Below are 13,047 nucleotides of genomic sequence, written 5' to 3'. Positions count from 1 at the left end.
AAAGAAAATATCTTGAAACAAACAAAAATGGAAACACAGCATACCAAAACTTATGTGACACAGCAAAAGCAGTTCTGAGAGGAAAGTTTATAGCAATAAATGCCTACAATAAAAAAGAAAGATCTCAAATAAACAACCTAACTTTATATCTCAAGGAGCTAGGAAAAGATGAACAAACTAAGCCCAAAGTTAGCAGAAGGAAGAAAGTAACAAAGATCAAAGTAGCAATAAGTGAAATAGAAAATAGAAAAACAGTGAAAAATATAAACAAAACTAAGATTTGGTTTTTTTGAAAAAATAAAATTGACAAACATTTAGCTAGACTTACCAAGAAAAAGAGAAGACTCATAATAAATGAAAGAGGAGACATTACAACTGATATTACAGAAATATAAAGGATCATAAGAGACTACTATGAATACGTATACACCAACAAGTTGACCAGCCTAGAAGAAATGGATAAATTACTAGAATCATACAACCTACCAAGACTGAATCATGAAGAAATAGATAATCTGAACAGACCAATAATGAGTAAGGAGATTGAATCAGTAATCAAAAGTCTCCAAACAAAGAAAAGCCCAAGACTACATGGTGCCATGGGTAAATTCTACCAAACATTTACTGAAGAATTAATGTCAACCCTCCTCAAACTCTTCCAAAAATTTAAAGAGGAGGGAACACTCCTAAACTCACTTTTATGAGAACAGCATTATCCTAATACCAAAGCCAGATAAGGACACTATAAGAAAAGAAAACTACAGGCGAATATCCCCGATGAATATAGATGAAAAAATTCTTGACAAAATATTAGCAAACCGAATTCAACAGTACATTTAAAAGATTATACACCATGATCAAGTGGGATTCATCCCTGGGATGCAAGTTTGGTTCAACATATGCAAATCAATAGATGTGATATACCACCTTAATAGAATGAAAAATAAAATTTATATGAACGTTTCAATAGGTGCAGAAAAAGCACTTGATGAAATTCAACATCTTTCATGATAAAAACTCTAAACAAATTAAGTATAGAAGGAACATACCTCAACATAATAAAGACCATATGTGACAGCCCATAGCTAATATCATACTCAGTGGTGAATAGTTGAAAGCTTTCTCTCTAAGATCATGAATAAGACAAGGGTGCCCATTCTCACTTCTCCTATTCAAAATAGTACTGGAACTTGCTTTCTTGCCAGAGCAAGGAAAAGAAATAAAAGACATCCAAATAGGAAAAGAAGTAGTAAACTTATCCCTGTTTCCTTATGACATGATCTTGTATGTAGAAAATTCTAAAGACTCCACCAAAAAAACTGTTAGAACTAATTAACAAATTCAGTAAAGTTTTAGGATACAGAATCAACATATAAAAGTCAGTTGCATTTCTATACACTAATAGTGAAGTATCTGGAAAAGAAATAAAGGAAACATTTCCATTTACAATAGCATCTAATATAGTAAAATACTTAGGGATAAATTTACCCAAAGAAGTGAAAGATCTGTGCACCGAACACTATAAGATACTGATTAAAGGTATTGAAGAAGACACAAATAAATGGAAAGATATACTGTGTTCATGGATCAGAAGAGTTAATGTTGTTAAAATATCCATAGTGCCCCAAACCATTTATATATTCAATGCAGTCCCCATCAAAATTACAAATTCCAATAGAAAAAAAAAATCCTAAAATTTTTATGGAACGACAAAAGACCTCAAATAGCCAAAGCAATCTTGAGACAGAACAAAGTTGGAGGCATCACACTTCCTGATTTCAAACTATATTACAAACCTATAGTAATCAAAACAGTATGGTCCTGACATAAAAACAGACACATAGACCAAGGGAACAGAATCAAGACCCCAGAAATAATCCTATGCATATACAGTCAACTTATATTTGACAAGGGAGCCAAGAATAATTAATGTGAAAAGATGGTCTTTTCAATAAATGGTGCTGGGAAAACTGAATATTCACATGCAAAAGAATGAAATTGGACCCCTGTCCTACATCACTCACAAAAATTAAATGGATTAATTTGGTAATGGATTAAAGACTTAAACCTAAGACCTGAGACCATAAAACTCTTAGAAGAATACATAGGGGAAAAGCTCCTTGGCATTAGTCTTGCCAATGATTTTTTGGCTATTACACCAAAGCATAAGCAATAAAAGCAAAAATCAACAAGTAGGACTACATCACACTATAAAACTTCTGCATAGCAAAGGAACTATCAACAAGATGAAAAGGCAACCTAGAGAATGAGAGAAAATATTTGCAAACCTCTTATTGGATAAGGGATTAATATCCAAAATATAGAAGGAACTCATACAACTCAAAAGCCATATATATATCAATTTAAAGTGGGCAAAAGACCCAAACAAACATTTTTCCAAAGAAGACATACAAATGGGCAATAAGTATGTAAAAAGGTGCTCAATATTACTAATCATCAGGGAAACACAAGTTAAAACCACAATGAGATATCATGCCACATCTGTTAGAATAGTTATCAAAAAGACAAGAGATAACAAGTGTTGGTGAGGATGTGGAGAAAGGAAACCCTTGTGCACTGTTGATGGGAATGAAAATTGGTTTAGTCACTATGGAAACCAATATGGAAGTTCCTCAAAAAATTAAAAATAGAACTACCATGTGACTAACAATCCCACTTCTGGCAATGTGCCCAAAGAAAATGAAAACAGGATACTGAAGAGATATCTGTACTCCCATGTTTATTACACCATTATTCACAATGGACATGGAAACAATCCAAATGTCTATCTGTGGATGACAAATTGATAAAGAAATGTGGTACATACGTACAATGGAATATTATTCAGCCTTTATAAAGAAGGAGATCCTGCCATTTGCAACAAAATGGCTGAAACTGGAGGATATTATACTAAGTGAAATAAACTAGACACAGAAAGACAAATACTGCAAGATCTCACTTACGTGTAGAATCTAGAATGGTCAAACTCATAGAAGTAGAGTGTCAGATGGTGATTGCCAGGGGCTGGAGGGAGGAGGAAATGGGAGGTGATTGTCAGACAGCACAGAATTTCAGTTATGCAAGATAAGTAAGTTCTGGAGATCTTTTATATAGCACAGTGCCTATAACAATATTCTATCAAAAAATATCATATACTTAAATTTTGCTAAGATGGTTGATATTACATGTAGTGTTCTTACCACAAAAAAATGATAACAATAAAAAGGGTGGGAGGATACTGTGAGAGGTGATGGATATGTTTATGGCCTTCATGGTGGTGATGGTTTCATGAATGTATACCATTCCCAAACTCACTGAGTTGTATATATTAACTATGTACATCTTTTTACATGTCAGTCATGCCTCAAAAAAGTGGTTTTAAAAAACCCCTAAACCCCGAGTGGGTCATAAGTGTGTGATCTAAAGGAAATACATCTGCAGGTTGACACAGTGGGGACTCCTAGTGTAAGACTATTGGTTTATGGATAATGGACCAAAAAATCAAAAGTGTGGGAGCTGGATGGGGCAGTGATGGCAGGATGGCCTCAAGGGGAGGGCAGGGCCATGTACCTGCAGTAGGGGCATGACATTTGGGGGTCTGAGCCAAGCACTGAAGGGAGAATTAGAGTTTACCGGATGGCCAAGGCTGGGGGCAGGAGCAGGGCCTCCCAAGCTGAGGGCTTTGTGGGTTCAGGAGCCTGAAGGCCAGGCAGTGTGCACTGTATTGGACGGACAGGACTGTTTCAACGACTGGTGTGAGGTGTGAGCTGGGGGCAAAGAGGACAGTGGCAGGCTGAGAGCCTTGGATGCTGGAGTACAGAGTAGCCTGAATCCTGATGGGGACAAGGGTTCATCGAGGGCTTTGCAGCATGGAAGAGCCATAGCCAGTTTTGGGGGAGGCTTCGGTTGCTGTAGAGTCTGGGCTGGTGACTGTTGCGGATACAAGGATAGACAGCGGGGACTGTGGCCAGCTGCAGTGGCGCGTGCTCCATCCGTAGTGTCCACTACTGTGTGCCATGCACTGTGGCCAGAGCCTGCATTTTCCAAGGAAAGATGGAATCCCATTTTTGAAACATGAAATCTCATCATTTTGAGTGTTGGGTTCAGAACTTTGAAAACACTCTTTGGGTCCAACTGAACATATCTGTGGCAGATTCAGTCCTGACAGTTTTGGCCTTTGTCTTGGACTTTGGGCTCCTGGGGGTGAAGGTGGGGGATAACCCAGGCAAGAACCCCTTCCTCAGACAGGGTTCATCACCCCCAAATGGCTCTGGCCTTGGTGGCTGGAAGTGGAGCTTCTGGAATGATGGGGCCTCTAGGCCCACCTGTTTGTGCCCTTCAGCCTGGGGTTCAAGCCTTGCACCTAGCTGGGGTGCTGGGCAGTGTTCACTGGGCCCTGCTCAGCCAGGTTGGAGGTTCTGCTCTCTGCAGCCCTCCTCACTGCTTCTCTTCCTTGGTCTGCTGTGCGCTGGGAATTTGAACTGTCTCATCTTTGCCCTGCAGGCTGGCCTGATCCGTATGGAGGAGGAGGAGTTCTTTATCGAGCCCCTGGAGAAGGGTCTGGCGGCAAATGAGACTGAGCAGGGCCGTGTGCATGTGGTGTATCGCCGGCCGCCCAGCTCCAGACCCCCTCCTCTGGGGGGGCCACAGGCCCTGGACACAGGTAAGGCTGCTGCAGGTGGGAGGGTTGCATGGTGGACCCTGAATGTCCCCCCTGGGGAACCCAGGCGCCCTTTCTATAGCTCTGGTCCCAGGCCAAGGCTGAGACCCGCCCTTGCTGACCACATAGCACAGTGGGCATGCTGGGATGCTGGGTCAGGGACCTCTGCTTTGGGTGTATGTGGGCCATAAGCTTGTAGGTCTGAGGCCTCCACAGCAGGCAGTAAAGGCTGCCTGAGGGTCTTACCTTTGGCTGTCTGAGGGCTGGCAAGTGTCAGGGAAGAGGCAAGACCCAGACCAGGCCTGTACGCTGGCCTGAGTCTCGCGCCTGTGTCTCTGAGCCTATGCCTATGAAGAAGATGTCTGCTGCCCCCTTGCCCCCATCCCTAGCCTCTTTCCCCTGCCTCTGTGCTGTGCTTTCCCTGCAGTGGTGATCACACCTCCCTGGCTGCTCACAGAAAAGGCCCTGAGTGCTTCTTTGGCCCCGATTGGACCCTGCTCCCTCTGGGAGACAGCTCAGATGCCAGGAGAGTAGGGAAGTGCTCCACAAAGACCCCAGAAGTGCTCCCAGCAGCCTCAGCAACCTATGCACAGACTCATATGGTTTTATCTTTTTCAGCTTAGAATCAAAGTGCGCTCTGGGCCCAGGAGCATGGAAGGAGCTACTGGGCAGGCGGTGCAGCCTCTCAGAGCCCTCCAGGAGGACACACCTACCCTTAGCCCAAACCTCCCCAGCATTCTCAGGATCTCAGGTCCCGGGCTTCAGTGAGGCCAGGTTGGGGTCTGGCTGTGGTCCTGGCAGTGCCCAGGCTCTGTGCTTGGCTCTTGCAGGGTGGGCTTAGCCCTCAGTTTTGGGTTCTAGATTCCTGGCTGTGCTCGCCCATCACCAGGGCAGGTGGCAGCAGACAGGGCATTGAGGCCTGGGTCTTGAGTCAGGCTCATCTGCATGTTTACAGTGAGCCCCGGAGGCCCTACTGGGCCAGCCCAGCTATGCTGTGATTAGCCGAGACACCCCCATTGCCCCAAGTAGCCTTGGCTCATTTAATTTAGGTCTCTCTGAGTTCCCAGCTGGCAGATTAATTGGGTACGGCCTGGCAAGGCACCATTCTAATTTCAAGGAATGGTATCAGATACTTTTGCAAAGGAATTGTCCCATCAGGAATCCCAGTGCTCTTCAGAGCCGATCAATACTTCCAGCTGCCCCTTCTTCCCAGATGATGAATCGTAGGTCTCCTGCCAACAGTGGAGGGGGCACCCCAGGCGCTGCCCATCTGGCCTTCCCCAGCTTCAGCCCCTCCTACCTCTTTCCCACCCTTGGGCTTCTTTCTCTGCATGGGGAGGAATGGAGAGTAATCCCATTGGGTGAGGGCAGGAGTGGAAATGGGGCAAGGGAAGTGCCCCAGACCAGGGATCAGGGCCCTGGTGTTGCTCCTCGCTGGCTGTCTGCCCTTGGGCAAGTTTGGGCCCCTGGCCTCTGCCTTCTCATCTGTCCTGTGGGATTAGGAATGCCTGTGTCTCACAGAGCTGAGGACCTGGCCACTTTGGGCTTGATCTCTACCAGAAGATTCAGGGGGTTCCCTGGGGGCCCACTTAGGCTGGGTGTGGTGAAGCCTGCACAGTGAGGCTGCCAGGTGCCCTGGGCCAGGATGCCAATCCCAAATTCAATGTGGTACCTATCTCCTGAACATGGCAGCCCTCCTTCATGGCCTGACGGGCCTTGCCTTATTTCCTGGGCTTCTGTTGGCCTTTGGCATCTTCTCTTGAATCCTTCCCCCAACCTTCTCATCTGGCTATCTCTCGTGAGAGCTTGGAACTCAGAACACAGGAAAGGAATTTCAAACTCAGGATAAGCCCAGAAACCATTGACCTTAGAAGAGGGAAGGCCAATTGCATGGGTCTGGGGCTGAGGCTGCACCGAAATGGGGTGGGATGAGCTCTAGACCTCAGCCCGGGGCTGTGGGTGTGTAGGCTGAAGGCTGTGGGCCGAGGGCAGTAGGTCTCGGCCACAGGCCCAGAGTCTGGCGCCAGACCCCCTTTCCTTGACCTCCCTGCCCAGTGTCAGCGTGACCCTGTGTGGGTGACTTTTCCACAGAAAGCACATTTCTCCCTGCATGTGCTTGATTGTTTCCACTGGGCCCAGGGCTGAGGCCCACTCACTGACTGGAGGCGGTCCAGACATATTTTATGCTGGAGCTGGTCTGAGGGCCTGCGGTGACCCCCGACAGTCGTGCTCTCCGTCAGCCAGGCCTTGTCAGGGCCCACGGTGGCAGCTGGGAGATATGTAAAAGGAGTGTCCTTGGCTAAGCATGTTTGCTCCGTGCTCTTTCCTGCAAGAGGACATGGCCTACTGGGCACAGAACACCAGGACCTCCATGCAAAGGCTCTCAGGATGTGTGTGTGAGTGTGTGTGTATAAGGGTAGGAGACCCTTTCTTCTGGTGAATTCTGATGGGAACCCTGATATGTCAATGTGGCTCTGGCCAAAGAAGGCAGGAGGTACTGACTGGAAGTTTTCTCCTGCCCCCGCAGGGCAACTTCTGGAAGCAGGTTTGAAATACCCTGGCCATTTATCAGTGGACAATGGATATAATGGGTCCTCAGAGGAAGGGGAAGGGGAAACACCTGTCCTGGGCCTCCTGGTCTGGGAGATTAGCATCTGGCTGGGTGTGGGTGTGCTAGTTGGGGTGGGGGTGCCTGCAGAGGGTGGTGAGGGTATGGGTGAGGGGACCTGTGGGATGGGGTGTTTGTGGGAGCGTGTGTTGTACACAGCTCTTCCAGAGCACTGAGACACGTTGCCATTGCCCTGTTTTCCCTGAGCAGCCAACAGGCTTCCTGGGGTGGTCTCAGGGGCTCCCGGACCCTCAGAGCATCATTGTCACTAATGGTCTCCATCATCTTAGTTCAGCTACTGGGTTGCAGACTGCCCAGGGAAAGGATGGAAAATGATGCTTTTAGCGTGTCTTCCAGGACTCAGGCCACGGTTAGAGGTTGCACTGGGTAGCTTAGCCCACAGCAATGTCACCCTTAGGCCCTGGAGGAGGGTACCAGGGTGGGCAAGGGACTGAAGGAGACCAGGATGAATTTTTTTCCCTCACTGGACTCACAGGTGTTGCAGAAGTGTCTCTGCTTCGCTCTGCTGGGCCTGGGAGCCTGGCTGGGCCAGAAGGGCAGGGCTCCAAGGCCAGGGTGCCAGTGTGGCCTTTTGGGGAGAGGAGGTTCAGGCATCTCCAGGCCTCTGCTGGACTGGACCTTTCCCCAGCACCCTGAGTCCCTTTCTCAGCCTTCCCCAGAGCCAGCCCTGTGCCCAGGGCCGTATGTTGGGAGGTGTGCTGTGTAACATTGGTCTCTCTAGCGTTTGCACTTGTGTGCATGCATGTGTGTTTACATTTGTATACAAGCATGGAGAGAGCCTCACTCCCAGTTCTAGGCCACTGCCTGAGCACCACCCTGGCTGCCATCTGTTAACACTGTCTGGGGTTGTTGAGGGGGAGCCAGGGCCAGTGGGTACAGGATAAGGAGCTCAGCCCTGCTCACAGCTTGCACTGGGTGATCCTGGCATGTCATGCCCCTCTGAGTCCCAGGCTGCTATGACACATTACCACCAACTGGGTGGCTTAAAACAACAGCACTCCATTCTCTCATAGTTTGGGAGGGCAGAAGTCTGAAGTCAGTCAGTGTCACTGGGCTGAAATCAAGGTGTCAGCCGGGCTGGTTCCCTCTGGAGGCTCTAAGGCGAATCTGTTCGTTGCCTCCCAGCTTCTGGTGGCTGCTGGCATTCCTTGGCTTGTGGCTGCACCACTCCAATCTCTGCCTTTGTGGTCACATCACCTCCTCCTCTTCTGTGTGATGTCAATCTCCCTCTGCCTCCCTCTTATAAAGGATGCGGGTAATGGCATTGGGATTCACCCTGATAATCAGAATGATCTCCACCTCTCAAGATCCATAATCTAATCCCATCTACAAAGTCCTTTTTTGCCATGTAGGATAACATTCACAGGTCCTAGTGATTAGAATCTGGTATGTTTGGGGGCCACCATTCAGCTTATACAGGAAGCAAATTAGCCTCCCTTTCAAGGCTGGCTATGCAATGAATGGGGTACACACCCATGGAGGAGAAACACTGTAAGTACCCTTCACTCCTTCTCAGGGGACAGTGCTCAGGCACAGCCCAGGCAGACCCCTTGCCCCTCTTCTGCCTCTGCTGGACCCTAGTGCCATCTCAGCCAGACTGTGAGGCCTGGTGTGCTATGGTTGGTCTGACCCTAAGACCTAGTGCGCGGAGATGTGGCCTTGCTGGTCACACCAAGGAGGACTGAACTTGGGACTCTGGGAAAGTCCCCACTGTGTGGGAAAGACCCCTGGGTCACATACTGGGCATGTGGTCTCTCTGTCAGGCACATTTGCAAGAAGTTCTGCCATCCCAAGACAAGGGCTGCAAACTCAAGAGACCTGCAGTGCCCGGCAGGCAATGCCAATGAGGACAATGGCAGAGGGTAAGAAAAAGAATTACACCCACCCTTGGCCTGGCATTAATTTTCCTGCTTTTCATATAAACACGGACACAGAGAGAATGTCTCTGCTAAAATGGAAACGGCAGCGTGAGTGCAGTGGCACATGGCATTTGGCCCTGGCCTCACTGTGGGCACAGCACAGATGACAGACTTTGTCCACAGGGGCAGCCCCTCCTGAGCTCCCCTGACCAAGACCTGGTGGGACTGTGGGCCTGGGGCAGCCAATCCTCTTACTGTCAAGAGAATCCAGACATCAGAACTTTTATTTGAACCCTCCTGATTTTAAATTGTTGCTTCAAATTTCTGAAAAGCACCACATGGGCCAAATAAAACATGACCCCCATTGGCAACATGTGCTTTATGAGAGGCAGAGGTAGACGTGTCCTTTACCCTCCTCCACAGGCCTACTGAAGTCCCTGGGCATAGCCTTGGGACCAAGGAAGGGCTGTGAGCTCCTGCTAGGCAGGTGGTACCCCGTCCCGTGAGCTGCTGCTGGGCTGCAGTGTCTCCCACCCTGCCTTGCACTTGGCCTTGGGCTGAAGGAAGAGAAGCCAGACAGCTCAGTGTCTGTGACCTTGGCTGCCTCCTTCTCTGAAACAGCCAGTGCCAAGCCTTTGCCCGCTGCTGTCAGGCTGCGGCGTCCTCCCTGGCGGGCAGAGGAGACATGCTGCCCTCGGGAGCGCTCTGCCCTGCTGCTGCCAAGGAAAGCCTGTGAGGAGGGAAGGGCAGGGTGCCAGTGCTGCGTGGCTTCTCCACGTGGCCAAGCGTGGCCAGCCCGCGCAGTCTCCACCCGGCGGCCTGTAGCCCTTCCTCCCCTACTGACCTGCTCGTGTCTCTGCCCCGTCCCATTGCCTTGAGCCACATAGTTTTCTGGGCTGCTGAGGAACCAGGAGTGAAGCTCATGTAGGCCCTCAGGGCAGGAGCCAGAGGGCTGGAGCTGATGCTGGGAGCTCAAAGAGGCTGTGTGGTGTCCTGCAGGCAGCCCCAGCAGGGAAGGGGCCTGACAGATAGTGCTGTATTTCAGCCAGCCTGCTGTGGTCCAGGCTGGAGGCAGGGAGGCCAGAGTGATGGTGCAGGGAGAGTGCAGCCCTGTCAGGACAGGCCATGGGTGGGAAGTGGGCAAGGCTCCACTTGGTGGTAGTAGGTTGCCAGGCATACCTTGGTGATGCAGTGGGTATGAGTCATAAGGGAGAGGGCCCAGTCAAGGGTGAGGCCTGGTGGGGGGTGAGGGGTGGATAATGGGGCAGGTGATGTGGAGGGGTCACTAACTTGCTGGAAGCCAGATTGGGGAGGCTTTCTGTGCTATAGCGGTTTATGTCGTAGTGTCCTGTTGCCACTGTAACAAGTTACCATAAACTCAGTGGCTTAAAAAAACACAGATTTATTCTCTTATAGTTCTGGAGGTTAGAAGTCCAAAATGGATCTTAAGGGGCTAAAATCAAGGTGTCAGCAATGCTGGTTCCCTCCGGAGGCTCGAGAGGGGAATCTGTTCCTTGCCTCTCCCAGCTTCTGGTGGCTGCCGGCATTCATTGGCATGTGGCTGCATCACTCTAACCTCTGCTCTGTGGTCACAGTGTCTTCTCATCTATAGTAAGTTTCTCTCCGTTTCCCTTTTTTTTATTTTTTAAATTTTTATTTGTATTTTTTTACATCTTTATTGGAGTATAATTGCTTTACAATGGTGTGTTAGTTTCTGTTTTATAACAAAGTGAATCAGTTATACATATACATATATTCCCATATCTCTTCCATCTTGTATCTCCCTCCCTCCCACCCTCCCTATCCCACCCCTCCAGGCGGTCACAAAGCACCGAGCTGATCTCCTTGTGCTATGCAGCTGCTTCCCGCTAGCTATCTATTTTATGTTTGGTAGTGTATATATGTCCATGCCACTCTCTCGCTTTGTCACAGCTTACCCTTCCCCCTCCCCATATCCTCCAGTCCATTCTCCAGTAGGTCTCTGTCTTTATTACTGTCTTACCCCTAGATTCTTCATGACATTTTTTTCTCTTAAATTCCATATATATGTGTTAGCATATGGTATTTGTCTTTCTCTTTCTGACTTACTTCACTCTGTATCACAGACTCTAGGTCCATCCACCTCATTACAAATAGCTCAATTTCGTTTCTTTTTATGGCTGAGTAATATTCCATTGTATATATGTGCCACATCTTCTTTATCCATTCATCCGATGATGGGCGCTTAGGTTGTTTCCATCTCCGGGCTATTGTAAATAGAGCTGCAATGAACATTTTGGTACATGACTCTTTTTGAATTATGGTTTTCTCAGGGTATATGCCCAGTAGTGGGATTGCTGGGTCATATGGTAGTTCTATTTGTAGTTTTTTAAGGAACCTCCATACTGTTCTCCATAGTGCCTGTACCAATTCACATTCCCACCAGCAGTGCAAGAGTGTTCCCTTTTCTCCACACACTCTCCAGCAGTTAATGTTTCTAGATTTTTTGATGATGGCCATTCTGACTGGCGTGAGATGATATCTCATTGTAGTTTTCATTTGCATTTCTCTAATGATTAATGATGTTGAGCATTCTTTCATGTGTTTGTTGGCAGTCTGTATATCTTCTTTGGAGAAATGTCTATTTAGGTCTTCTGCCCATTTTTGGATTGGGTTGTTTGTTTTTTTGTTATTGAGCTGCATGAGCTGCTTGTAAATTTTGGAGATTGATCCTTTGTCATTTGCTTCATTTGCAAATATTTTTTCCCATTCTGAGGGTTGTCTTTTGGTCTTGTTTATGGTTTCCTTTGCTGTGCAAAAGCTTTGCAGTTTCATTAGGTCCCATTTGTTTATTTTTGTTTTTATTTCCATTTCTCTAGGATGTGGGTCAAAAAGCATCTTGCTGTGATTTATGTCATAGACTGTTCTGCCTATGTTTTCCTCTAAGAGTTTGATAGTTTCTGGCCTTACATTTTGGTCTTTAATCCATTTTGAGCTTATTTTTGTGTATGGTGTTAGGCGGTGATCTAATCTCATACTTTTACATGTACCTGTCCAGTTTTCCCAGCACCACTTATTGAAGAGGCTGTCCTTTCTCCACTGTACATTCCTGCCTCCTTTATCAAAGATAAGGTGACCATATGTGCATGGGTTTATCTCTGGGCTTTCTATCCTGCTCCATTGATCTATATTTCTGTTTTTGTGCCAGGACCATACTGTCTTGATTACTGTAGCTTTGTAGTATAGTCTGAAGTCAGGGAGCCTGATTCCTCCAGCTCCGTTTTTCATTCTCAATATTGCTTTGGCTATTCGGAGTCTTTTGTGTTTCCATACAAATTGTGAAATTTTTTGTTCTAGTTCTGTGAAAAACGCCAGTGGTAGTTTGATAGAGATTGCATTGAATCTGTAGATTGCTTTGGGTAGTAGAGTCATTTTCACAATGTTGATTCTTCCAATCCAAGAACATGGTATATCTCTCCATCTATTTGTATCATCTTTAATTTCTTTCATCAGTGTCTTATAATTTTCTGCATACAGGTCTTTTGTCTCCTTAGGTAGGTTTATTCCTAGATATTTTATTCTTTTTGTTTCAGTGGTAAATGGGAGTGTTTTCTTGATTTCACTTTCAGATTTTTCATCATTAGTGTATAGGAATGCCAGAGATTTCTGTGCATTACTTTTGTATCCTGCTACTTTACCAAATTCATTGATTAGCTCTAGTAGTTTTCTGGTAGCATCTTTAGGATTCTCTATGTATAATATCATGTCATCTGCAAACAGTGACAGCTTTACTTATTCTTTTCTGATTTGGATTCTTTTTATTTCCTTTTCTTCTCTGATTGCTGTGGCTAAAACTTCCAAAACTATGTTGAATAAGAGTGGTGTGAGTGGGCAACCTTGTCTTGTTCTTGATCTTAGTG

The 13,047-nt window shown here is 46.9% G+C and overlaps 1 protein-coding gene across 3 annotated transcripts in view; it reads left to right on the top strand.

Moving 5' to 3' along the window:
- ADAMTS2 (ADAM metallopeptidase with thrombospondin type 1 motif 2) overlaps nt 1-13,047 on the top strand; it is a 247,008-nt gene that overhangs the window by 78,751 nt on the left and 155,210 nt on the right. For all 3 annotated transcript variants that reach the window (XM_012538326.3, XM_049708447.1, XM_049708446.1), the window contains one exon: nt 4,504-4,663. In XM_012538326.3, coding sequence (XP_012393780.2) covers nt 4,504-4,663 — 160 coding nt within the window. The remainder of the gene's footprint in view (nt 1-4,503; nt 4,664-13,047) is intronic.

This window comes from Orcinus orca, chromosome 3 (assembly GCF_937001465.1).
Source record: "Orcinus orca chromosome 3, mOrcOrc1.1, whole genome shotgun sequence".
Classification (NCBI taxonomy): domain Eukaryota; kingdom Metazoa; phylum Chordata; class Mammalia; order Artiodactyla; family Delphinidae; genus Orcinus; species Orcinus orca.
Note: the sequence above shows the minus strand (reverse complement) of the source record. Positions and strands in the feature narration are given on the sequence as shown.